This window comes from Bombus huntii, chromosome 13 (assembly GCF_024542735.1).
Source record: "Bombus huntii isolate Logan2020A chromosome 13, iyBomHunt1.1, whole genome shotgun sequence".
Lineage (NCBI taxonomy): Eukaryota > Metazoa > Arthropoda > Insecta > Hymenoptera > Apidae > Bombus > Bombus huntii.
This window is the reverse complement of record NC_066250.1, coordinates 3549984-3576782: the sequence shown is the minus strand read 5'-3', so window position 1 is coordinate 3576782 and position 26799 is coordinate 3549984. Positions and strand designations below refer to the sequence as shown.

Genomic DNA, 26799 nt, shown 5'->3' with positions numbered 1-26799 from the left:
CGAACACGAATACGTCAGGATGATCCACCGAATTTATCGAATGTATGTAAATGTACTTTACTGGCTTTGCTTTGTTCATTCGTCGGTTTGGCTGACCGTCTTGGACGAAAATGATCTTTCACGGTGCATGCAAACTCCGCGATGCACTTCCATGGCGTAAAGTCCAAATTTGCTTCGTACGTAGGAATATTATCCTCTCCGATGGTTTTATCATTTCATTGTCAGCAAATCTTTGAACATAACACGCTAATGTGTGCGAAGAGAGAAGTGGAAGGAGAGCCAGAGAGCGAGAACGCACGACAATTCCAGAATCCGCACGGTACACGTTGAACGGCAGGCGGAAAAAGAGGCGAAAATAAAGAAGATGGAGGTGCAAAGACTCGGAAAATGCCGTAAAGCAGAGCTAAATGCTGTTCCTTCCGACGATGAACAGAGTACAAGTGCACGTTTGGCTATTGCTTAGGCTTATATAAGGAAATATTTCCCATTTACGACCCAGTTTCAGCGCCACTGATCGTGAAAATTACGTTCGGTGGATGCGATAATTTGCCAATAAAATTTGTAAACGTCGAGAAGTAAGTACGAAAGCGGACATGCGATGGAACAAATTTGAAATGAATGATCGAATCACGACAGGAATGTGGAATGACACGAGACGTGCATAAATTTATCTACAAGTTAAAGCAACGTGTGTTACGTGCGGTTCTTGATGGTTATTATCTTTTGGTTATACACATACAATATATAACACATTATTTTCGATTAATCTCGTGCATAAACTACAGCCTCTCGTTTTTCCTTTTTTTTTTCTTTTTCGTTTTTTTGGCACTTTCGTTTCCCGCGTCATATTAAGCAAAATGTTTGTACTCTGATCTAGAAAGTACATCGTATTATTAAATATATTGTACATAAGTACAAGAAACAAAATACGATCTGTTTCCATCGATGATAGTAGCGAATGTGTTCGTAATTTTTTATTATCCATCTTTATATCTTCAAAGTGCGCGAATATGAATTGATCGATAATAAAACATCGATAATCATAAAACATCGATAACAAAACAGATATCTTGTATAATATTGTTAAAAATACTTTTATGAATATCCAAAATAGTCAAACAGTCTCGTGAAAATCCATGCGCAGCACTTCTGCATCCACTTTCTGCTTATATAAGCGCTTCGCCGCCCGCGTAAATTTATTAATGACTTCAATCAGTAACCGGTGTTTTTTTGCGAAAAAATTCCAAGTTCGTATAGTTTAGGCAAAAGATCGACTTCCGTACGATACTAACGTGGTATCATCGAACACTAACACTTGACAACACGTTGTTGCCAACGGACGTGAATGTGTCAAGAGCCAAAATTAGTTTCCGCGCATTTCTCCTATCGTCTTAATAAATCCTCGATCTGACGGGATATTAGGAACAAATTTATCCTGTGAATTTAGAAGGTTGTATCAACGTTTTATTTAGCCTGTGAATATCTATGAATACGTCATATCGTAATTTTGATAGGGTGTGACATTTATATCCTTATGCTGCTATTTTGCAACTTTGTTACAAGTTGAGTTCTACAATATTGACTTTTTTTTGAAGATACTCGATGTCGTTTGTGGATCGTGCTTAAGATTAGTATTCAAGTAAATCGAACCACTGATACTTCTTCTGGCCTTTCGTATCGAACCGGTACTTCTTGCAACGTTTCAAACTGTAATTGTAAGAAGATTCTCTTTGAGGTGACTGTAGTTTGTATTTCCGCGCGATTATTTCGTTGTTAAACGAATATGTATTGTATTTGTGACAGATCAGCGAGATTGCGTGATACGAGCGTGCTTTGTTTCTTGTATATTTCATAATCCAGTCCATTGGACTGTACGAGGAAATATACTCGATCGGGTATTCTTGCGGCGATTTCTGAGCATTTCTGTATAAATTATTCTGTATACTAGACAGTATAGCATTCATATTGTTCTAAATTTGTACATAGGTGCTCGTTACATAACTAGAATCTCTTGCACAATTGGACTAATACTATGTATCTAATATTAATCTACAGGGTGGTTGGTAACTGGCGATACAAGCGGAAAGGGGGTGATTGTACGCGAAAAAGGAAGTCGAAAATATAGAATAAAAATTTTGTTTTAATTTTTTTTTAATTTTTCCATCGAGACAACGATCTACAGTGAGATCCGTTATAACGTACCGCACGCGTACCGAGCGGAAATTCAAAGTCGATTTTCTCGAAAACAAAGCCTCGAACGAAAAATTTTTATTCTATATTTTCGACTCCTTTTTTCGCGTAGAATCACCCGCTTTCCGCTTGTACCACCAGTTACCAACCACCCTGTATAATAAATGCTCGTGTGACAGTAACGAGATCGATGATAAAATAGTTTTAAAAATGAAATCTATAAGTTATTCGATTGCCCTTATATTCGATTTGCAATTGCACAATTCAGCATGAGATCGATAATATATAAATTGTAACTCTCTCTGTTCCATTGATTTTACTATTTCATAAATTATCGTGCAAGAGAATGAAAAGTTCTTTTTTCGCTGAAATTCACGAGAAAAAAATCATTCGTCCGTATCGAACGGTAATTACACTTACAACCAGGATCTTTCTATGCAGTCCACGATAGGATAATCCACTCGGAAGCATTGCGTTCTTAATAGAGTGAAATAGGCGAATCCTACTAAGTTGGCACTTATTTCGTCTTTCGATTTTTTAAGACATTGACGAAACTTTTCGTCGCAGTCGCAACTTAACCTGTTGAACAAATTTCCAAATCTTCTTTTATCTTCGTCTCCTGATGCTTATTGAAACGTTTACAGTTAACCACTTGCAGTCGAAGGAACATTCGAAACTTAACTCCAACTAGTTCATAGCGAATAAGCTATTTCTAAAAGTCGTTAAAAATTTTCGTGTATTTTCATATCTATCGAATAAGTAGTAGTAGGAACCTTATGATCCTACGTATTATGGCACCCACGGTTCGGTTAGAAAAGTAAGAAACTTACTTAAATGGAATAGTATGTCTGCAAGATGAAAGTTCTACATGGGATCGCAACTGCTCGATGACGGGTTTCATTTTCCGAGTTTCAAGGAGCAGCTTGCAAGGAAAAGTAACCGAGATACAAATTCCGGCTTCTCATCTTGACTCGACTAGCGTTCGATATGCACGGCGAATGATTCATACGAGGTAGCAACCGGCTAGGCACGCCTACAATTCGCGCATAGCGTTATGTCTAATCGCGCGCAATTTCTCACTGGATACTGGACATTTGGTCGATTCCGGACGAAAATTCCGCGTAGGCGTTCACGCGAACCTGGCATCACCGCGCTCGTTAACGTTCGCGTAGTTCTATGATAAAAGTAGAACGTTTAACGGCTTGGATGTTGTCCGCGTCAGGCTTGAAAGCCAACGTTACAGTCTCGCTCTGTGCGATACCGTAGGAAAATCGTGCGACACTGTAGGAAAATCGTGCACCCCGTACGAGAAACAACGTCGCCCCGAGGAAGAAGAATTAATTTCGAACGTCTGCCTCGAAACACGAGCGCGCTAGAAAAGAAACTTCCCTTTGGTTTGGCACCGATGCCGTGGGCTTCGCGCTAGAAAGAATTTCGGCAAAAGCGCGGAGAATAAGAAGAACGTTAAGGAAAAACCTGGAATAAAAGGCAGGATTAGTCAATCCGTGTTTCTTCTTATAAGCCTCAATTACATCGGGACACATGTCGTGAGTTCGGCAACATGCATCTGTTGATTTTAAACGTCCTAACTGATTCGGTCCACTTGCTATATTAATGTATCTGCGGGAAGGAAATATAATAACATGGAGAACGTCCATAACCAATAGACTATACAGGGTGAGTCGGTAAAAAGAAAAACAACCCGTTATCTATTGACTGTATCAAAATATGCTCGAGATGAAATTTATTGAGATAAAAGTTAAAGAGTGTAATCATTTCTTGACAAAGTTTTTACCCACTCATCCTGTGCATAGGAACTTTTAATACTTTTTACTGACAAAATTTTCAAAAATTGAAAATGAGAATCGTGCGTGTTCTGAAATATTGTTCTAACATGTACACTCGTTCAATTTATTGGAATAAATTGAACTTGGTCAGTTTGGATGTTCGTATTAGACGAAACCGATCTTTTACTGTGAGTGAATGCATCCATGATGCACATAGAAAATATAAAATTTACATTTGCCTTTACCTGGAAATATCCTAGTATAATTGTAAGAAGGAAACCATCTCTCCGACAGTCCGTCCTTAATTTCAGTGGCAGAAAATGGATCGGGATTTCTGAACATAATAGGCTGAAGTGCGCGAACAGAGACGTGGGAAGAGAGCCAGAGAGCGAAAACGCATGACAATCCAAGGACCTGCATGGTACACGTGGAACAACAGCCACAAAACGAACGAAGGAGAATACGTTGGAGGCCCAGAAACTCGGGAAAATACCGAGAAACAGAAGGAAAAGTGGTTCCTTCCGATCAGAATTTCTTTAAGTAATATTTGAAATACTTTTTCTCCAAATTTTGTCCAGCGGAAGTTCCAACAGTGTTCGGAATACAATTGCACAGCAGGCTGTTTCTTACGCTTATATGAGAAAGTGTTTTCCATTTATGGTCCAGTTTCATTGTTTTCATTCTTAGAAATTACGCCCGGGCCATGCGATAATCGGCCAACAAAATTTTTAAAACACCGAAAAACCAATTACAGAAGCGAACGTGTAATGCGACGAATTTGGACGAAACTTCGAATCACGACAGGAATTTGAAATGGCCCGAAACGTGCATAAATTTGACTGTTACCAGCCGTAATTTATGCACCGAGTTAAAAGTCAAACAGCGTGTGTTGCGTGCGTTTCGTGACGGTTATTATCTCTGCGTGGCGCGAAATAAAACGCAAACGGTCGAAACACGTTGATGTTTTATAGGTGGCCGCGCACGATTCGTCCGTCTATATATTTTAATGATCTCTGCAACGTAAATTATTCGTTAGTTCGAATCGCGGATCACGAACGTGAACAGGGGCATGTACGTGTATCGCGTTTCTGGACGAGCGGAGACGTCCCAGCAACACGTGTCTCTTTCTGTGTCACATCGGCAGACAAAAGTTTCAACGATATCAAATTAACGCGAACATATTACGCGGGTCACGCAAAATGGTTTCAAATATTTCGTTAACGCTGTAACGAAGCACGACTATGACGATTACATTGATCAAATTTGAAACGAATCTGAAAATTCGTAACGAGCGTGTAAAAGATACGAGATACTTTTTAAGTGAATACATTTCGCCAAATAGTTGAACGTTCAATTATTACCACATTAGTAAGTAACAATAATTAGCACGGTCATTTCCATAAACGTATCTCGAAGACTATGCTGTATGCTGGCTTTTTATTAAATTTATTATATGGGAGCTAATTTTTTTACCAAATATATGTTTGTAACGAACATCATCTATACACGTCTCCGTGTCGGTTGTAAATTTTACAAATATTATAATCACGATACTACTGTCTCGTCGTGTTGCGAATGAGATTTCAAAAAGTTTCATGTAACGTATTCATAAAGAAATGTCCCCTGCTGAATGTTCAAATTACTTTCGCGGTCCGCTATAACATGTCACGAACCCAGACAAGAATTTCAACGTTATCGGATTAATGTACATACTCTTTTTAGCTGATCGCGACCACTCAACTACGGATATATCGTGTGACAGATATATTTCTCACGGTGCAAGCTATCGATCGCATTCAATCCACGTTGTTATCGTGTTGGCAATCCTCGAGATCGGGGCAAAGAAAATGTCTGATATTTCGCGGACCAACCAGCCCTTCCTGGCGACGAGCACAGTCTGACAGCCACAGACTCACAGCTGTAACGCGATTTGTCGAGACTGGTGGACCGATTCCCTCCACTCGAAAACGCATCTCGAGACGGCCTTCGTCTACCTCCTGTTTCATTCTTTCCAGAAACCCCTCGAAAGGGTCGGGTGGCGGAGGCGTCGGGGCGCGTACCGTCTCACGAACAGGCTCCAGACATTCGCAAATACCGTGAAGGATATTTTCGAGCCCGATGGGTTCGTAGTCATCGATTTCCTCGTACGACACCGTCGTCTCCCCTCTATCCTCTTCTCCGTAATGCAGGAACGAGTCTCTGTCGTAAACGCTGTAGTCCGTGTCGAAGAAATGGTTGTCAGGAACGGCAGGTTGCGACGAATCGCGACCAACGTTAACATGACTCTCGCTCTTCGTTTCTCGCTAAACGAAACGTTCGATACGTTGTATTAAAAATGCCAGAGAAATCAGCCGCGCATCAACGATTAATTGTTTTTTTCAGTCGTCAAACAAACACCGAACGGTCGACAAACGATTGCAAGATTACCATTCGGTCTGCTGGCAGAGAAAAATCGTAACGTTTAACGAACGACGGGCAAACAGTAAACTCATTCCCGAAGCGAAATTAAAGGGACACGGTTTTTCAACGCTCCTCCGAGGTAGAAAATCAGCTATCCAATCCACGCGATTCAACATTCGTTACCGCGACATAATTAAACCAAGTAGCGCTTTTATCCGCAGCTCGTATTTTTTATACGATCCGATACGTTCCGCTTATTTACGAACCTCTTTCTCCGATAATTTCTCCGATACCATCGATCCGACGTCGATCTGGTCTTTTAGCGCCGCAACGGCGACTTCCTGCTGCGCTTCGTCAACTTCGGAAGGTCGTGCGTCACCGCTGTAATCCTTCAAAACTTGCAAGATCCCGGAAGATCGACTTTCGCTGGGAGTAAACGGACAAACATCCAGCTTGCCGGATTCTTCTTCCTGACGGGAGTTCGATTAAAAGTGGCATGTTTGTCGGAGAACGAGAGAGAACGGAGAAAAATGACTGGCAAAAGCGTTAATTGGCCGAGTATCGGTGCCCTCTGCCTTCGGATCCGATCGATTTTCACTGAATTAACTCGACTCACAGCAGGGAAAAGCAGCGTTTCCGCTAAAATATGCTACAATCAGTACGTTCTGTAAATTTGCGCTACGCATCCGCGATTCGCCGTTTACCGAGGGCGCTGAAACACCCGGTTCCACGCATCGAGTAATTATTTCTCTGGTCCTGTTTCGATTGCGCGGCGATTCCATTTGCATCGGTGCGTTATTAACGAAATTATATTTGGTGATTGCCGGGCAAGCACTCGACGAGCTCGTCGAGTGCCACGTTTGCTCTCGCAACCTTTTCCGTTCCATTAATCGCGACCGATGCCGAATACCCTGAAAAATGATTCGCCACTCGCCGAATAAGCTACAGGGAACCACAGTAGATAATCTCCGACCGAATTGTACATCGCGCCACACAACGCACACGTAGATACATTTTTCCTCTCTATTAAACGATGCACTCGCGTATCGACCAGCGAATCGAACTTCCGATTCGATGAAAAATGGGATTAACGTGAACTTACGCTTTACAACGTTTCACGCGCGAATGTTTCATCCACGATAAAAGGCGTAGAGATTGTCTTCGTCCATACTCGTATTTCATGCAAAAGCGAACGTGTAAAGCGACCAACGTACAAAATGTCCAAGTGAATGAATGATTCATACGTAGTGGAGAGACACAGTGATAAGTGTAATCTCGTCCGGTAACGAGTAAACGGCCATTGCTACTGACGAACCTAGTTTTCGAGTGACTGATTAAAGAACAGAGCAAGGAATAGAGAACTGTTTTCGTCTGTATCCCAGTCGAAGCGAATGTCCAAAGTGGCTAATGAATAAAGTAGGGCAAATCTCCACTTCTGATGAATCAAATGCACGATGATTCATAGCGAAGCGACAGTGATACGTCTAAATTTGTCCAGTAACGAGTAAACAGCTATAATTTCTAACGAAACCAGTGTTCGAGTAATCGATCGAAAAACGAATTTTGCATCGACGAATTGACTTTACCTCGTTGGTAACCCGAAGAAAGAAAGTTCCGTCATCGATGATCATCGCCGCGTAAGCGAAAAGAACGTCGGCTATTTACGACGATTGTTGCTAATGGAAATAATTTAGATCAACGTACTATCTAAGATCTTTGCGCTATAAAAATGTTTAATGCAGGTTATAAGCGTTACGATCTGCGGCATAAATTCTCCGTTCTTTCACGCTGGATGAATATCATCCGCGATGTAAACGCGTTCGTAAATTCGCTTTTTACCTCTTCCACTGCGGATGGCACAAGATACAGTCTAGAGTCGAAGGTGCTGGTAAGGGTGGACGGTTCACTGGGAGGTGAAATCTCCTTCGTGTCATCTTCCATTATCACATAGGGGCATTCGCCGCTGCAATCGAGCATCGCTAGATACTCGTAGAGGCGGACGAAGGTTCGCACGGGTATCATCGCTGAGCCGCCTTCTGGCTCCTCCGTCAGCAATTCGCACACGTATATCATCGTTTCGAATAGATTCTGCGGGGGTAAGTCACAAAGGATGTAGGTGAATCGGCGCGAATTGGTAGCCGGCAACAATGGCCAGTGATTAATTTAATTCAGCCGGTAACGATGATTCATCGATTCGCATTAAGGTCCGGTGAGTTAAATACATGGCGGAGGAACGTGCCTCGTCCGCGGCAATTTTATGTATTTTCGAAAGACCTTTGATACAAAACGGCCGGAGAAACGTTCTCTTTCACGGCGGAGAAAAATTTCATTAACGAGTCGAACGTTTTGTCTGGAGCATAAGCACGCTGTAAATCGTTCCGATAAATTAATAAGACAACGTTTCGTATAATTCGAAAGAAAGATCGAACTATCTCTATCCGTTACGCGTTTTCCACCACAGAATTTTCTTGCGGAGAGGATCCAAGAGATATAATTATTTTAGACTAATAAACGACCTTGCGGTAAAAACTATGATCTCGTCGACCGAGCTAAAAAAGTGCCTGTGTTTATGCCAGCTTATACCGATACACCCACGCGATAAAAACCGCTGTTGCTTCATCAATCACGAGACGTACGTTGGTACCAAGAGATTATTAAATCGATGAACGAGTCTGGTCTAAAAATACTATTCTTAGGACGCAATAAAGATCACACGCTAGAGGAGGAGGTGGGCTTATAGGCACGCTCTATTTTAGGTATTTCATACGAGAATGTTGGCAGGGAGGTGCTATTTTCAGGCCAGACGGCTTACCTTGCCCAAGAATCCGCAAGCGATCGCCAGGAATTTGTAAAAGTCGCACTCTTTCTCGGGCAAAAATTTGCCTACCAGCAACATTCGCAAAAGAGTGGTTTCGGGTAAAGAGATGCCCTGCCAGCTTAACAGTATCCTTCTCAGGCACACGTTCTCCACGTGACCGAACACGTTCACGAGGGTCTTCAGGTAGCCAGGAGTGATACCCGACGGATGGCTGAAGGGAGGGTACTCTAATCTTTCCTAAGAAAATATACCACAAGGTTAACGATCTATGATCACCAACCGGACAATTGCTCGGGACGTTACGTTATTGACGATAAGTCATAGGCAATGTCCGTAACTCGATCACGCAGAGTTAACGTAAAGCGTAAACTGTAAACTGTAACGACTGTGGCGTCGACAGATCGATCGCTTTTACGCAAGCGGAAGAAAAGGCGTGGGTTCATAGGCCGTTAAAGGATCGCGTGTAAACACGATAGTAATTCAGAAATAAACGCGACGATCGAAGGTGAAAATTTTCTTTCGACCTTGCAACGCCGTTTCGTTCCCGCCGGTTAATAACCGTTTGCTTAACGCTTATTTAAAACAACAGAGAGAAAGTAAGGCAAGAAGCTCGATATAGAGGCGATTGCACGAGATCTATTTTATATTTGCGCGTGGTTAGCTTGTTAACTATTGGTCGTTGGAAAATATGTTACAAGTAGAACATGCTTCAAAGGAGACAGCTTATTTTACGAAGCTCGGAAATCTTATCTAGGCGAACGCCTAGATTTCAAGATCACTTTTATTTTCTTTTAACGTAACTACGTGTTTTCATTTAGGTAGGCGTTGTAGTTTCGTACGTGACGAATTTATTAAGCTATAACGTGTTAGCCAACGGACATCGTAACATGTCTCTCTCTCTCTCTCTCTCTCTTTCTCTCTGGAAACAAAATAAGCATTACTGGAAACGTCTTTGTTGAGATAAAGATTGAGATTTATACACCCTGTGTAAAAATAGCACGAGCAATGTCTCGGCCGGACCGGAATCCTTCGAGTATTGTTTCGGGTCACGGACATGGATGCTTTATGTCAGGCCGAGATTACTTTGGTCGTTCGACGCGAGCAAAAAATCCTAAGAGAAGAAACTAGGAAAATAGGGAAATCCGATAGTTCAAGGCTGGAATCCCATAACTGGATTCTATTCGCGTCCGGTCATGGACGTCGTCTATAATGCATCAACGTTAAAAAAGAAAAATCCTGAAAAGGTGGGCGTTGGAGGTGGCCAATAAACGGCCAGCGGTCTCCACCGAGCGGATTAATTTACAGCGATCGTTTCGATTAACCGAGTTAATCGATTTTCCTCAGTCTGGCTGGTTAATCGAACCGATCGCAATTAAATCTGGGAAATTTAGATTCTAGGCGAACGAATTGACAAAATCCCGATAAATTCCTATCGAACAAAAAAATTTGTACGCTGTTAATGACCCTCGATGGAGCCTGAGTCGATCGATATTTCAATTTACATGCCTCGATTCACGATCTTCGTACATGTACGATCGTTGCAATAAAAATCGCGGTAAATCACGGCGAACCGAAGCTTCGCACGTAAATCTTTATTCTACGTTTTCCACTTAATTTTTCATAAAAAGAATCGCTCTTTTTCGCCAGTTTGTACCACGATGGCAGAAACACATTGAAAGTTAACGAAAGTTACCGTGCTCGAAAGCCAACGAGAATTAATCGCGCTTGGTACGAAATTCTTAATTGTGTTGGAAAATTTGATTCAACCTATGGAACACGTTTCTTAGCGCTGCTTCGAGACTGATTAAACGAACTCTGCCATGCAAACCAAACGAAATGCCATTAACCGAACTTGAATAATTAAATTTAGCCGGAGGATTGATTTACTTATCTATCCGCTTAATTATACGATACGGATCGACGGGGTTTTAAACGTATAACGTACAATGGAAGCGATAGAAAAGATTACGTTTAACGAGGCTACTCGAACAACCACTCGAAAAGGAACGAACGTCCGTTGGAATAAACTTTAATCATCCCTTTGTAAGATAATAGGGATGTAGAAAAGATACGTCAGCGACACACGTTTCGCTTTATCTTCGAACGAGACAAACCGGCGAGATTAAACGCGCACCACGATTTTTCTGCTCGAGTTCCTTATCCTATTTCATTTTTCTCGATCTTAGCTATCATCCCCTGTATTCTTCTTGCGTCGTCCTTTCACCCCCCATCACCCGGAACAGGTCCTTTAACGTCTCTCGAGAAGAGAAAACGAAAAAATCCGAGGAAAATCACGAACAGGTTAGGCACTTACTTTGACAGGGGGAATATCGTTGTTCGCAAGGGCTCGAAAATAAGCGCAAGTCCATTGCAGAAGATCGTACGGTTGTGTACGAATGGCGGCTTTCGCATACTCTTTTATAACGTACGGGTACGTCGGTGGAATCTTGATCTGCTCCGCGCAGTAAATATCTGACATGTTTGATGAGACAGAAAATCGACGAACGACCGATTACTGTCTGCGCTTTGATTCGATATTACGCTCTCGAAAATCGTTACCGTCGAATTTTTGGTTCTGACGGCGGCGAGAGTTTCAACTTCGACCGAGACTGCTGCCAAGCTCGGCCGTCCCAAATGCTTTGATGTTGCTTGTAAAAGAACCGTTTTTTGTATAGTTCTATGCCGGATTGAATCCTCGACAGACAGCGGCAGCTCTTTGAAACGCGTTTCCACGGAGACTTTTGCTTCTCGAATTCGCGTCAGAAACGTATTTGAATTATGCAAAAATGTACTTTGCCGGGAATGTTAAATTAAGCACGTGCCATCCGTTTCTCGGTATTTAGATTCTTGAGATTTTGTTTGCACTGGAAATGGTAATTTAACGCTTTTCTTTTTCACTGTCTCCACGAGACTCGTTTATTCCTTTCAATTTTCTTTTTCTCCAATATTCCATTTAGATAGTCGCCAAGCGAAACGTATTTACTATTTACCTATGCAACTAGAAACATATCGCGGATAAAAAGGAAGCCATCGAAAGCGCAAATACCGAGAGGCGAATCGATCCAGATGAAAAATAGACATTTACTTTTTATCCGCTTAAATTTCCTACGCTTCTGTTATATCGAACATCGCCGGTGCGCGATGCGTTGAATTTTTAATCTCCAACGAAAACTCCTACTCAATGAAAAAAGATTCGTCTATTTATTGAACTACACGAGGAAACGCCGATTTATCGCACTCGATGGAAATAAACGGAGCAAAATACATACACAAAAACATAACCAGCGAAAGCAAACGACCTGCTCCTACAAGATGCTTCTTTTATTAAATAATATTTTATCGAGACTACGTTTATCAAAATTTACTATATCGTTCCAATTTATTCAAACAGCTTCAACGAATTGTTTCTCTTCGTACATATACTCGTTATACAGGGTGGTTGGTAACTGGTGGTACAAGCGAAAAGAAGTCGAAAATATACAATAAAAATTTTTCGTTCGAGGCTTCGTTTTCGAGAAAATCGACTTTGAATTTCCGCTCGGTACGCGTGCACTTTATCACGTCTCGTTATAAGGGATCTCACTGTAGATCGTTGTCTCGATGGAAAAATGAAAAAAAAAAAATGTTTATTCTATATTTTCAACTTCTTTCTTCGCGTAGAATCATCCCCTTTCCGCTTGTACCACCAGTTACCAACCACCCTGTATAATATCTTATCGAGACTACGTTTATCAAATTTTACTATATCGTTCTAATTCATTCAAACAGCTTCAACGAATTGTTTCTCTTCGTACATATACTCGTTATATGCTCGTTCACGAGATCCCAATCTTCGTTTTCCTCGTACGTTCGATCAATTGTCAAGATTGGGATAGAAACGACAGGTGTCTTGCTAATTACGAACAGAAGAACGCACTTGTCATTCTTCGTACTCGATTACCCGTTATGCCTCGTTAGATCCGTATCGTGGTCTATGGAGGAACGAGCCATCCGCGAATCAAAGGGAATCGACGTGGAGAAGCGGGTCGATCGACGCGTAGAAAAAGAAGAAACAGTCGCAACCCTCGAGGCACATCGATCGTTAAAATGGCCCCGATTGATTCGCTACCGTTTGTTTCCATTATTAGGCCATCGTTACCGTGATTGTCGCTCTGTTACGCGTACGTACTTTCCTCTGTTGCACTTGCACAGATCTTGCAGTTGTCGGATGCATAATGAATCACTCGTATTCAGCGGAACGAGGGAGAGAGGATGGTCGCCGCCCCTTGCCACGCGCGTTTTCTCCTCGTTTATTGTCTCCGTCGTGGCAACAGGCCTCCCCCGGTGAAGTCGTCCTTCTCCCACTGGTGACTACTCCGGCGTAATGGCCGGGAATAGTTTCCAATCGATCGATCGGGACGAGTGGGCTCTTCAGCCGGCGTCGAGCACAGAAAAAGGACACCTCTACACGCGAACAATTGGAACCAACCGGCGCGAAGGTACACGGCCCTGATATATACGGCTCCGTTCCTTCATTTCGGCCGCATGAATATCGAAAGCCAGTTCAAATACGAGCGGAAGCAATTCCAATGTCCCTTGGGAATGGCCTTGGCATCGCAGCTGCCAGAGACTAATAGCGGCCGCGCTGAATACGCCGGAATCGGGAAAATAATCAGCCTCGTGAAGCCTATCGATATCGTCCTTTGACCTCGCTGCCTGTTCGTCAAATTATCAAGATCGAGCGCTACTCCGCTGTGCTTTGCTTTACCTTCCTGTCCCTAATTCCTCGTACTTTGTCACTCTGAATATTGCCCGGTTCCTAGCGATAATATCTAACCTACGGAATATGCACGCGACCATTTCCTCTCCTAAGGATCGTGCAACGTATTTTGGCAAATGTCAGCTATATGGTGCGCGTAAAACGAACGAGGATTTTCCTTAACCTCGCGGAGGTCATGATACTAAACGTTTCGTCGTAGGTCACGGTTCCCTTTCGTTGCTTCTTCGAGATATAGAAATTTTTCATACAAAAGAGTACTCGTGAAATATAAATGATTTATGGGTATAACTGGCCTACCTATAGCTGTATATCATCGCTCAAGTATCGGAACACTCGTTCTTCCACGGTGGGACGGGGGAAAGAGATGACAATAATTTTCTTCTCCGCTATCGTTACGACTATACCGCGATAATAAATATCTGGTTATTTGTATTTACATTTCGCGTTACACTCAGACACCATGATAAAAAAGCTTCCTACGGTAGATGCTCAAAGAGTTATTAATCGGCGAGCGACATAAAAATTTCGTCAACTATTTGTACGCTGTAACGATCAAAAAATATTTACGACGAAAGTGCCAGGTGTTTCTGTCAGATCAAACGCGATCTCCGGAGGGTTAAAAAAGAAATTCTACGGCTGGCAATTTTATCGCAGTCTCGTGCTGTTTTCTTCATAGACTTTCGCGCGATACGATATAGATACCGAAAGCGGAGTTTCTTCCTGTTCATGATTTCTCGCTCTCCGCCGTTTCACAATGCGATAAAAGTACGGGCAACTTGTGCAGAGGCCAACTCTGGGGTGCGCCTGTGGGACACGTGTTGATTTTTAGGTGGATAGAGGTATGCCGAGCATTTACTGGCCAGGTGAAAAGCGTTGAAAGCTGGCGCCGTCGGAAATGCCACGAACATTCTGCACGATCCAACGCATTTCCGGTGAATGACGCGTGCGAAGCGTCGCGAGGAATAATCAAAAAGCCCGGTGAGCAAAGATTATCGTAACCCACGATCGAAAACGACTCGTCGAGGTATCAAAGATTTACGCCGTATGGAGTGTTCAAAGAAGAAAAAATGATCGTGGAAAAAGTTTTAATCGAAGATCTTCAACGAGTTAGCTGGACAGAGTTAGCGATCGTCAAAATCTAGGAAAACTTTTCGAACCACAAGTTTTATTTGCCTGTCGTTTATTACCTCGATTATCATAGCATAAATTATCCTGGCTATGGAAGAAAGAATTGGCGCTGGCAAATTCTTATCGCGTAATATGTCATTCTATATGAAAGTTCCGGCATAAATGCGCCACGAAGCACGCGAAAGAAGCTCGTGCACACACACAAACACACACACACACACACACACACACAGGTCCGTGAAAGTATTTCGATACTCGCAGATACGTTTTATGAATATATTACGTTATATGGAATATTCTGAATTTTTATTAATATCGTCGCGAGTCTCGGTTGTCGTGCTCGTATTGGTAAAGTTTATAATTCTGCAACAACTTTGATTCCCTTATTGCTCTCATGACTGTCTAATTAGAATGCTAATGAAATTTCGAAATATTTTCTACGACACTGGCGGTCCTCGTTTAATTTAACTTTATCTTATTTTATTGACGCGTTAGTAAAACCATACTAATACCAAGCGTGATACGAACAAGCGTTTAAACGATCACACGCGTACAGCATATAATAAAATAACGTATAATTTACGAGCGCGTACATAGCGTCAGAAAGCATATTCGATGAGATGTTCCAACATTGTAGCAAGGAATGGGAGGATAAATCCGCTCGATCCAAGTATCTATTGCGTATAGTACGTATTCTAGCAACCGGTGTATCGGTGAGACCGTATCCGCAAATGGACAGTTTCAGTGATAAGCGTTGGAATACTTTCGTAATGCGCTATAACCCATTGGAAAATAGAGAGATATTTCATCCATGAAAACACAGCCGCGTGATTGATCGATCCGAGACGCGATGCGACGAAACGAAATCGATGCGGTGATTTATAAAAAAGTTAAGCACCGATCAAAGGGTTCGTAGCGGTCACGGGAAGATTGATAATCCGTGGCAAGAATGACGCATTAAGATGTATCGTTTGTGCAAGCTGTAGCGTGAGCACGGTTGATGCGGTTGGTCGAGTGTAAAAAATCAAAGAGACAACTTTTTCCCTGGCAATCGGACGGTACGTGGCGTGTAATTACTTCCGACAGATAGAGAGTACGAGACAGGCGAAACTCTCCGCAACTCTTGACGCGTAATACGCATCCACTTCCGACGCCTACGTACCACGAAATACGTTGTTACGCAGGCACGTCGATGTGTACGCGAGCTACCGGGAGAGCTCACGAGAGGTGTAAGCCGCAACCTCGATGAATACCCTCGAGTAGCAACGCATAATGTATGTCCGCATAGTAGTTACGTGACCGGCGAACGAAAATAGATGCACCCACCCATTTTCCGTCACGCTAACTTGTGCACGCGGCTGCCAGATAAGTCTCGCGAGCACGTTTTCTTGGGAACGGTAATTCCTTGGCCGGAAATAAAGAAAACCGATGGATACAGCCCGATGGTGGCCGGTTCAACAGCCTGGAACGAGACCAGTCGGTAGTATGGATTCGTTGCTCGAGAACGAGACGCGAGACGATGATAAAAGGGATTAAGCTTGTTACGATCGTCGAATATTTCAATTGCGTTTATCGCCTTATCAGGCAAAACTTTTATTGCAAAACACTTTGGAATTTCGTTAGTACGGTGCAAAGACACGAATGTGATGAAGCGATCTTTATTTATTGGTCCACTTTAAAAATAGACATTCTGAACGTACGATAAGCGTTAGAGATACTCCCGCTGTATATTAACGTAATTCGCGTATACGATCTGTGTAAAATCTATGGTTCTACTAAAAATGTGTCGTAGCTTTCACGCAGCTTTTCAGATCTCTTTCAGGCTTTGATACAATCCTGACTTGATGTTGAGTCTCCTTCCGGTCTTGGTGTAATTTATAAATGTTTCGCGAAAGATACGTATTAAAGCTTCGTTCAAACGAACCAAATTAATCCGACTGCTTTAGTGTCTTTTACGGCGTATGCGGGGAAAACACATAATGCGGGGTAATCTGTCCATTGAATGACGTATTTTACGATATCCAAAGGCGAAGGTTCTTTTTAGAGAGCCGAGGCTTAAATGCATACGTCGGGTGTTGGAACAACGCACAACGCCGTTAGGCGTGTTTCGCGTAAACCGCTCCGAGTTTGTCTTCAAAGGCTTAAGGGACAGGGCAAGAGAAATTATGCAATAACCGTGGTGCTAGGAAATGCGGGCGGCACGACGCTGGTAATTCTACTTGAACGTATAATGATACAAGAGGAGGGCGAGGCTCGTCAAAGTAAGCCGAGGGACTAAGAGGGACTTAACCCTCGAGTGCATAATTCATAACACATTAGAGTTGGAGAGGCGGCGATCTTGATGCTCGCATTAGGTAGCCCTTACGTAATGTCGTCCAATTAAACCAGGACGACCATGGGAGGAGCGAAACGACGAGTCGTCAAAAATGACTCGTTCGAGTGCTCCATCGGTGAATTAAAACGTCGATATCCAACGACTGCTTCGTTCCAATTTAAATATTTCTATCGGGAGCAACGCTCTGTCCGACGATGAAATTGCAAATTGCAATTTCGTTATTCTTTTCAGCGAAGCAGTCTACCGCTTTCTTTGATCATCCGCGCATCCAACGTGGAAAACGAGATTGCCGTTTCACATTGTGCATCAGTCGGAAGAACGGTGGAGAGCTCCTCGAGGAAATTTCTGTCCAGGTGTCCGAGAAACCTTTTCGTTTAGCGACGGGATCCGTTTTAACCGGCCACCGGGAAAAGCAAAGTCGTGGGAATTCGGTGTGTTGGCGGTGCCACGGCGAATAAAAACATCGTGGAAAACACGCTGGAAAATCTATCTCGATAAGCGAATCGACGTCGTCGCCTGCGAAAAAGTAGGAAAAACGAAGAAAGGAACGACAGGAGGGATTTCAGTGGCGTTATCCTTAGCAGTCGCATCCAGTTTGCGTTCGATAATTACGCGACGTCTTCGGGGGATGAAGCAGAAGGTCAACAGGGGGAAGTCAAGCGGAATCCCGGTGTGCTTCGAAGCGCGATCAAGCGATTAGATAGCGCCTGCGAGACACAAAAGCTCGGTGGAAGACTCGGGCCGAGGCGGTGATGTCGACGATGTCGTCGCCGTCTTCGTCATCGTCTTTGCCGTAGAAAGAGAGCATAGTCGAATCGAGACGAGTCGGGTCGAGTATCGATTAGGTTGGTGTAGGTAGAGCGAGTCGAAGTCACCGAGATACCAAGAGAAAGAGGCGATGGAAGGTGGCGGCGGCGGCGACGGCGGCTGCGACGCCGCCGAGGATCGATCGTCGCCTCTGCCCCAGCCGAAACAAATAAAACCGTAACGAACGCGTTCTCGTGACCGGTTTCCACCGGACTCTTTTGCGTTTTTTCCGCGATAAATCCTATTCCCTCCACCACTGACCAATCCCTCGATCGTTATCAGTTCCGGGCCGAAGAGGACAATTTTTGATTAGCAAGTCCGAAGGACCGATACAGTTCCCCGTTCTATCGTGTTTTTCATACAAGGTACAGTCGGATATCGAAAAATCAAATGGAACTTTGGCTGACGCACAGATTCGTTTCCAAGATTTAAACGTTCAGCGAATCGAAATCTTGCTGTTTCGGGCTATTACGTTGATAAATATTTTTATGAAAGAAAAATAGCAATTTTTCTATTTTCTTCCGATGGAGAAACTTCTTTCTCTGGATCGAGTTCCAGAAAAACATAATTTTCGGGCACGAAGATTAAGCCAAGGGCTAAAAGTTTGATTAACGAAAGCGGATGGTCGGTACAATCCGCTATTTTTCTACTGTGTTTTCCTATGGAAGGTAGCGTCGAAATAGATACATAGAATAGGACTTTTGCCGCGGCACAGATTGTCATCTCAAGATTTAATCGTTCGAGTTGAAACCTTGGTCGTTCGCACTGTCGTATCGATAGATACTTTCATGAAAAGACAGCGACTTGAAAAACAGCGAGAGAAACGCTGTTTCCACTTTTGGACAAGGATAATTTGACACAAAATTTTTACCAACTAATTCCATTTCTCTGTACGAAATAGCACTGCGATCGATATTTAAGAGTTAAATAAACGATTAGGAATTTCAAATATTTAGATTGTCGCGTCGACAAATTTTTATACCTTTTTTTTAACAGCGAAACTTTCAGTCCGAGCTGCAGGAAAATTTAATTGCCGTGGACAGAGATAATTTGACGCCAACGGGTTGATTACGAAACGCACTTCATATCCCTGGAAAGTTGAGCGTACAGCAGTACGTTATATAGTGGATAATGACGAAGAGCATGCTGGAGGACGCGTCATCGATCAATTCTACACACATTGCGCGAAAGCTTATAGACGATGCATAAACGAGCAAAGAGAACATTGGACGAACAGTAGGCCAGCGATAATAACTCAGCCGCAGCTGAACCGTCGCAATTTCGAAGTTTAATTTCAAGAACCAATAAAGCCGGGAACGATAACAATAAGAGAGAGAGGGGGAAAGAGAGAGAGAGAAGATAGAGAAGGCTTTAAAACGTTTAAGCGGGTCGAAGGGCAGAGACGCTTCCACCGCGTGGAAATAATGGATAAACTGAATGCTTTATTCCTCGTAAAATTTCCAACGATATCGTTTCTTTTTCAACGTATTTTTATTAAAGAATCATACTTTAATATACGAACTCAGGTAAAACGCCGCGCCATTGATATCGATGTTCAATAGTAAAACATTCTAAATGAAAAGGTAAATATACGTAACCGCGACGCGATACGAGTAATCTCCTGAGACTGCTAAATGATCCATTAATACGTCAGATTAGCACGTACTAATCCGAGTAGCGCCATACTTTCGCTCGTCTCGTATCGTTATAATTCAAAATTCTCTTTCTCAGATCCAATTAACCGCTTACGTAACGTCACAAATACACTCGGCGATCGGACTTTTTCTCTGATACCACGGACGTACACGTTCAACAAATTTCCATTTACCAACTTTTACGAAACCTGCGTGAGTTTGTCACCGTTTATTTTATTTTTTTTTTTTTTTTTTTACAGTTACATCTTTAAACCTTAATAGGTATCGTACGAAACGTATAAATCTCGTTTGTATTGAAATTATCCAAGCTAATGGCAATGAATTGAAATCGAAATTAAACTAAGAAAATGAAAGAAAAACCTACGTATCGTATATTTTCCCTTACGCATCGTTAATGGTACGTTGTTCCATGTACGAAATAGAGGAATTAGATAAACGAGCTAAATATCCTATATCCGCATAGAAAAGCACGTTTCATCAAGACCGATGCGTGGCGCTTCGCAAGCTTTCATTATCCCTTATGGATAGTTTGCAACCATGCCAGAGTTCCATTACTCTCTTACCATGTATGTAACCCAACGTTTCGAACCAGTACTTGATACCTACGAGGGAAACGATGCGGAGCATCATCGGAATGTATGTAAATCCGGCTATACATATGTATACATATAGGTAACCTAAGTAGATAGATACATATATTCTACTCGAAGAAAACGGCCGAGATTTAGGGATGGTGTTGGGTGGGTGGAGGGTGGTGGAGAGGGGGAAATTGGCCATTAATCTGGTGGAGGCATTTCCTCGAGAATTAAGGGATATTCTACTTTCTAAGACGGCGATTCCTTTCGACACGTATGCTAGCAATTAAGGAGCGTCATATCGCACGAGATATCTAATCGCGAGTGGTCCGCGAAGAATGCGGATTGAACTTTCTCCAGCGGTATATCCGTGTGTATATCCGTGTTTTATTACAAGAAACGACAGCAATATGGCGCGATGGTGGGAACTATGATCGATCATCGGTTCCACTGGAGCGAACAAGAGCGTGGTTTCAATGCCAGCTTATACGGTCGAGCGGTCGTTTTACGCTAAAGTTGGCACATCGGCTTGGCAAATGCAGGTTATTCAATCGTGCTGGGATCGATGCGATTTCGCGACGGTCTCGTCTCTCCGTTTCGATTATTTTCGTCGTAAAACGGAAATACATAAGTCGAGGGTATCGACCTATCGGGTCCGTTCTATCCGATAATCGGATAAACAGGGGCAGGAGTAGCCCGGTTCGCGTAATTGCTCGATCAATTTTCTTGCAGCAACGGGCGCGTGGCGGCTTGTAACGCAGTTACACCCCGAGGAAATCGAGAAACGGTATTCGAACGATAGGTGGAACGGTTCGGGCTACGGACAGCTCGAACCGCCCATTTCCTTCGGCCAATTTGAATATAGATCGACACGCAGCGACGTTATTAAGTCAATGCAGGAATTCCCGGCGTTGCGAGAGTCGAGGTCGGAACCGATCGAACCAAGTTTCGCGTCGGACAATGGCTGACAACGGTAAGAGGATTCCGGTAGGTGAATCGCGAATAGAATTGCAAAAGGGCGAGAGACCAGCGGAGACCGCGTTTCTCTCTCGCCGTGCAGATTGATATACGCTCCGCCGTTTGTTCGCTCAACGAAAAAGATACCTGAAATATTAGCGGTCGTCTCGTCTCGCGTGCTCCGCTACTCTAAAACTGGAAGCACGATTTATTTTCGTTCGAACGTTAATCACCGGCGGTCTGCTAGGCATTTTCATTACTAGCGCACGATATCCGCGTAAGTAGGATGCGAGAGTGTTGCACGGTGAACGATATTAAAGCGACACAGACTTATGGCCGTTTGGCAGTTCGCTGGCCCTATTACGACATTACGAAAAACGGCATGCCCTGGTTTTATACAATGGAACAACGGAGGAGGAGGTCGCGATTCCCAGTCGTAAAAATTTAATTCCCATTTATATTCGATTAAACGGAATACCGCGTCGACTATAATATCCGCTTTATTCGTACGTACGTTTGCTCGTCTCGCAGCCAGCCAATTCGATCGCAATGAATCTGACGTGTACGATATCGCGAAACGATGTAACGAAAATGTATAGCGTCGCATCGTCAGCGAAACGCTGGTACGACGGTGAAATTGAATGCCATAGGTAGCACGTAAGGTGTGCACCGTGCATACGTCTCCTTCACGTTGACTCGTGAAATATGGAAAAGTTATTCTCGTCGAGTCGCCACGCGTAAGTTCGCACAAAAGAGAGCGCGAGCTGCTGCAATTTTTCGTTATTTCGCTTTACGAGGCCGCAGCGAAACCGCCTTCGTACGTGGAATGCGTGCGGCTTGCGTGCCACTACACGGCGAGCGCATTTATTCGCACCAGCGAGCTCACGCTTCACGCGACACACGAACCGGAGGCTTTACGAGCCGATCTATACACAGCAGCCTCAGTTATCCGGGTTAACTGCACTTTCAACGCAATTTATACTCATCGCGATGTACGCACCAATCGCCATAGCGTAACCCGCGGACGTTCTACCTACCGGTGAACTAGCTAGAAGTGCCAATGATAGCCATGAATTAGTCGGTGAATTTCGTGGTCACATACGTATCAGCAAACCCATTCGATGCTGTATATTTTTAAACTATTAAGGATCAAACGATAATTCGTCAGAATGTCGCGGATGCTTCGACTTTCTTAGATTTCGTAAAATGGTGAAATCTAAGTGGAAGAAACAGATCGCTGAAAGTGGCAATTTATACGCGAATCACTTACGTTTGATACGTTCTTCAGTCGATGATACCATTCAACGAACGACGTGAAAAAATTCGCGTAACGTCTTCCAACGCTCAAAATTAAGAGAAACAATTTATTTAAATATATCACGTATAGCGAGACACACGAAACATGGCGTTACGCTAGAACTAGGTCGAACACGAAAGACCTACGTCTATGTACCAAGAATATAGTTGCGGAAACGTACGTGTACGATTTTATTCTGCTACAGTCCGATACGAGTTTCCTGTACCGATGATGGAATAAGGGTCGCTATATCGATGATTTCCGTCGAGTTATGAAGAAAGAAAAGAGTGGCGCGTCTCGTTGTTTGCTTACTTCAAACAGGCATTCCAGCCAATTCCAGTTAAAACGGATTATTCCGCCGGAAAGGAAGTTGCGTAGCGAACCATCTGTATCGGAATTCCAAGTAAACATCGGTTTTTCCAATTCACCGTAATTAGTGGCCTGGTAAAATGAACGAGAATCCCCAACTATTAGAGACGAAGAGAATGAATCTAACGAAGCGCCATAGAGAACGGAGCGCAAATAAAAATGTGGTATCCACGGGAAGCGCGAGCGAGCGAGCGGTCCGGCAAAAAGCTGGAAGATATTCGGTCGACGGTAACTCCACTAATTGCTGCCGGAATTGCGTCTAATTGACGGGCAGACGCTTCATCAGCATTACCAGGAAAACTGTGTGTAGTAGCAGGTGGCCCGGCGTTGTCCTTCGTGGCTCTGCAACAACGCCCTATGGGGTTTGTTTCATTCGAGGGAAAGGAAACGTTCGAGGGGCACAGAACCGCGACGAGCGAAGAAGATGCTGACAGCCGGAACCAGAGCGTCGTCGTCATTTACTCCGCGTAGCTGAGAATCTCCTTCTGCTGGTTCAGCGGATCGTGCTTCCACGTCGCGTTACAACTCCCTTTCTTCGAGTTCCGATCGACCTCGAGTTCCCCGACCGTAAGTCACCTCTCTCCCTCGAGTCCCCGATCTCTTTCGAGGTCGAGTACCATCCTCGACGATTCGTTGCGTTCCGTTATCACCTTTTTGCTGGCGTCGTCGAACGACGACACGCTCGTGGATATCCACGCGTCCAGGTTTCGTGTCCCGCCTACGACGTCGCTAGGGCACGAAAGACAGTTCGACGTATCCTGAGCTGACGTTTTAGGTTCCGGCTACGAGTCTCTTGACGCGGTTACACGATACAACGGGCGGAGACTGTTTTAACCGGTGTTGCTTTCTTCTTGCGAATTAATGGTCGACACCGACGCGGCCCGCTTTTCCGAGGAAATTACCGAGCGAACGAGTCGAAGCTGCGCATTTCGCAAGCCACCACGCGAACTGCCAGCAATGCAAATCTTGGCGACGCGTCTCCTCGTTCTTAGCTTGTATAATTCAACGACATCGAGCTGGGTAGAAGCGGCTTCGCAAACAACGCGAGTCCGAGGAGCGTGGCAGAGAGGGTCCGATGTAAATTTCTATTTTTTTTCTAAAAGTAAACCGATTAATAGAGGCGAAGCGGAGGTCGTTTTATTCTCGTCGTCTCTTTGCCTTCCTCTTTTCAGCCGGCGCTTCGCGCGCAAAATCAATACCGGATTCGCAATTTATTCGCTCCAACACGAACGCAACAGATGCGAGCTAACGGTCGAGGAAGAAGTAAAGCGTTTTATCGGAAATATTTTGTCCGACACGGAAGCGCGCATATACGCGCAGATACAACGTACGTACTGTACATGTATACAGACAAAACGTATATATAAATATACACGATGTTTCTAAAACAACCGAACCAACTTTCGGTTGGCGTTCCATTCAACTCGGAATTGCGACCAAGTTCCATGAACACGGGGAATCGCAAAGCCTCCGCTTCTAACTTACAGTCGCTTTACTGTATTCGCGAGAAAAAGACTTTCCTGAGAATACTTTTTTAACTTCCCTCTCAGCCCCTCCCCCCGTTTCGAAACTACCGTTAAAAATACGCTTCTCTATCTCGTTCCCGACGATGCGCGTATCGTCTGGTAACATTTCACGCGTTAAAAAATTGTCCCTCTATTTCCAAGTTTATCGCCAAAAGCGATAGAACGAGTAAACTTTTAAGAGGTTTCCCTCTGTTCGAGCAAGATCTGGCGTGTATAATCACCTCTGCAAGGTGTACGAGTAGACGAGAGCAGGCGGGTATCTCGACGTTGGCGTGTCGGATTCGTTCTAACAAGCCCTCTTTGAGGCTTGATTTAATTTTCCTGCTAGGAAAGCCTTTTTCGGTGAAAAGCTCGCAATCACCGGATAATATCTAGACGACTCTTAGAGAGGGTTGGCGGGCCGCTGTGCCGTGACGGACGTGACTCGCAAGACGAGAAATACGTCGGCGGGTATCGCGGTGAAATAAAATATCCTGCTATTGTGGCGCGGAACGCCACGGGAAAATAATATGGAATCGTGTAGCAATGACAGAGCGATAATGTAAGGGAATATGGCTACGATCGTAACAAAAGTAGCCCGTCTTATCGTCCCTGTGAACGCCATTAGCGTTTCCGTGCATCGTCGGTATATATCGCATCAAGAGCATTTTTGGAACGACTATGCGTCGTCCCATTACTCGAGAAATTCTTGCCAAAGTAATTTAACGTCGCCAACTTGTGTTCCCGTGCAATCTTAATCAATTTCACGGCGTAGCCGACATATCTTAACGAAAACATTCGCCACGACGACGCGACGCGTAACGTTGCACGGTTGATGAAACGTAGGAATGCGGAACACTAGTTCAACTACGTTTGCACTCTATTACCGCGATACACCAAAATTGACCTCCTCGTTAACGAGTCGATGAAGCGCAACTTCGCCTTCTACACTATTGAATTTGCCTGCAAGATCCTCTCTTCGTGTACTTCTATCGTCGTGTACTCGGAGACCTTGGCATGGAATGTGCGACTTAATTATGTGTGGGTATAGTATGTTCGTTAACACCATGCCTCATATTCAACTCGTGTATATGTACGTAGCTGCTCTGGCGTCAGCCTGGAATACCAGCGATGAAGTCATCGAATGAAAGACGTCGGAAAAGTCGCACGCCTTCGAAACGTATTCGTAGCGCTTTGTCGCTCGAAACATTTGCCTCTGTAGAAACGACGTATTTCTGCATTCGCAGCCCGTGGCACCGATCTCATATAAAAGACTAATGTAATATGTATTTCAATATGTACGTGTATGCGACGAGAGTATAAACAGGCAGCCGGTCTTAACGAGATCTTCTCGACGTCTGATTTAATTTTCAGGACACGGAGTCATTCGACTGATAATGTTGCTTCCGTCGCTGAAGAGAACTGCGGCTGAGTACAGCGAGCGCGTTGGCCACTCGTATCGCGAAAGCAACGGAAATACGAAGAAATGTCGCGTTAACATCTTAACCGATTACATCGGTCGATCTGATCGATGGATAAATAATTACAACGTGGATCGTGGGATCGTATCGCGTGCAGAAATAACGCACGCGAATTATCAAGCTGTTACATTAGTAACGGGTGGCTAATTATAATCGGGCTCGTTCAATTATTGCTCGTTATCACGTCAATTAATCCGCTACGTAACACGTTTATGTATATTTCCGTGCAGTTCGTATCGGCCGCTGACAAGAGAACAAATTATCGACGTGAAAAGCGGGTCACATCCGAATCTAAATTCGTTAGCATCCGACCAACTTGGAGGATACTTTGCAGGCTTCGTAAAGGCTCGTTATATCGTAGCCACGTTCGAATGTGCTAGCCGGTGTTTCTTGTTTGCATTGAAAGCCCTAGCTAAGTCGGAAGCGTGTCTACATGTACCTTGCCGTACAGCGAAGCTAAGTGGACCAGAACCGAGCGAGTGACCAAACCTAACGAGGCCTCGTTTGCGGCTTGATTTAATTTTCCAGACGCGACGGTATTCGATGAAAAGCTAACGGGAGGTCAACGGTTGAAGGTTGTCAGGGATCCCCGGCAGAGCGTAAAGAGTTCGGCAGAGGTTGCAACACCCCGGGGAAAGAGGCACGGAGCGATGGAAAAAGAGGGAAGATGATCTTCAGAGGAGAAAAGACCAGCCCAGGCCGGATCAGCGCAATTTACGAACCGGCAGTCTACGCT

General features: G+C 43.9%; 2 protein-coding genes across 4 annotated transcripts in view; both read right to left on the bottom strand.

The window, feature by feature from the left end:
- The window catches only part of LOC126872447 (transmembrane protein 132C), an 80661-nt gene that overhangs the window by 36585 nt on the left and 17277 nt on the right, over positions 1 to 26799 (bottom strand). The window lies entirely within an intron of this gene.
- Positions 1598 to 3973, bottom strand: LOC126872454 (phospholipase A2-like). Its single transcript, XM_050632417.1, has 3 exons — positions 3667 to 3973; positions 2611 to 2769; positions 1598 to 1707 (listed from the first exon to the last, which is right to left on the bottom strand). Exons 1-3 carry the CDS (start codon positions 3846 to 3848, stop codon positions 1629 to 1631), a joined length of 420 nt encoding a protein of 139 aa, XP_050488374.1. The 5' UTR covers positions 3849 to 3973; the 3' UTR covers positions 1598 to 1628.

Bases quoted from the DNA above. Each gene is read 5' to 3' on its own strand.
- LOC126872454 (XM_050632417.1), bottom strand. From the start codon at position 3,848: ATGGACGTTCTCCATGTTATTATATTTCCTTCCCGCAGATACATTAAT. The intron at 2,770-3,666 runs GTTTTTCCTTAA...TTTGTTCAACAG, and splicing joins AATCCTGCCTTTTATTCCAG to GTTAAGTTGCGACTGCGACG. The intron at 1,708-2,610 runs GTAAGTGTAATT...TTACAATTACAG, and splicing joins TGCATAGAAAGATCCTGGTT to TTTGAAACGTTGCAAGAAGT.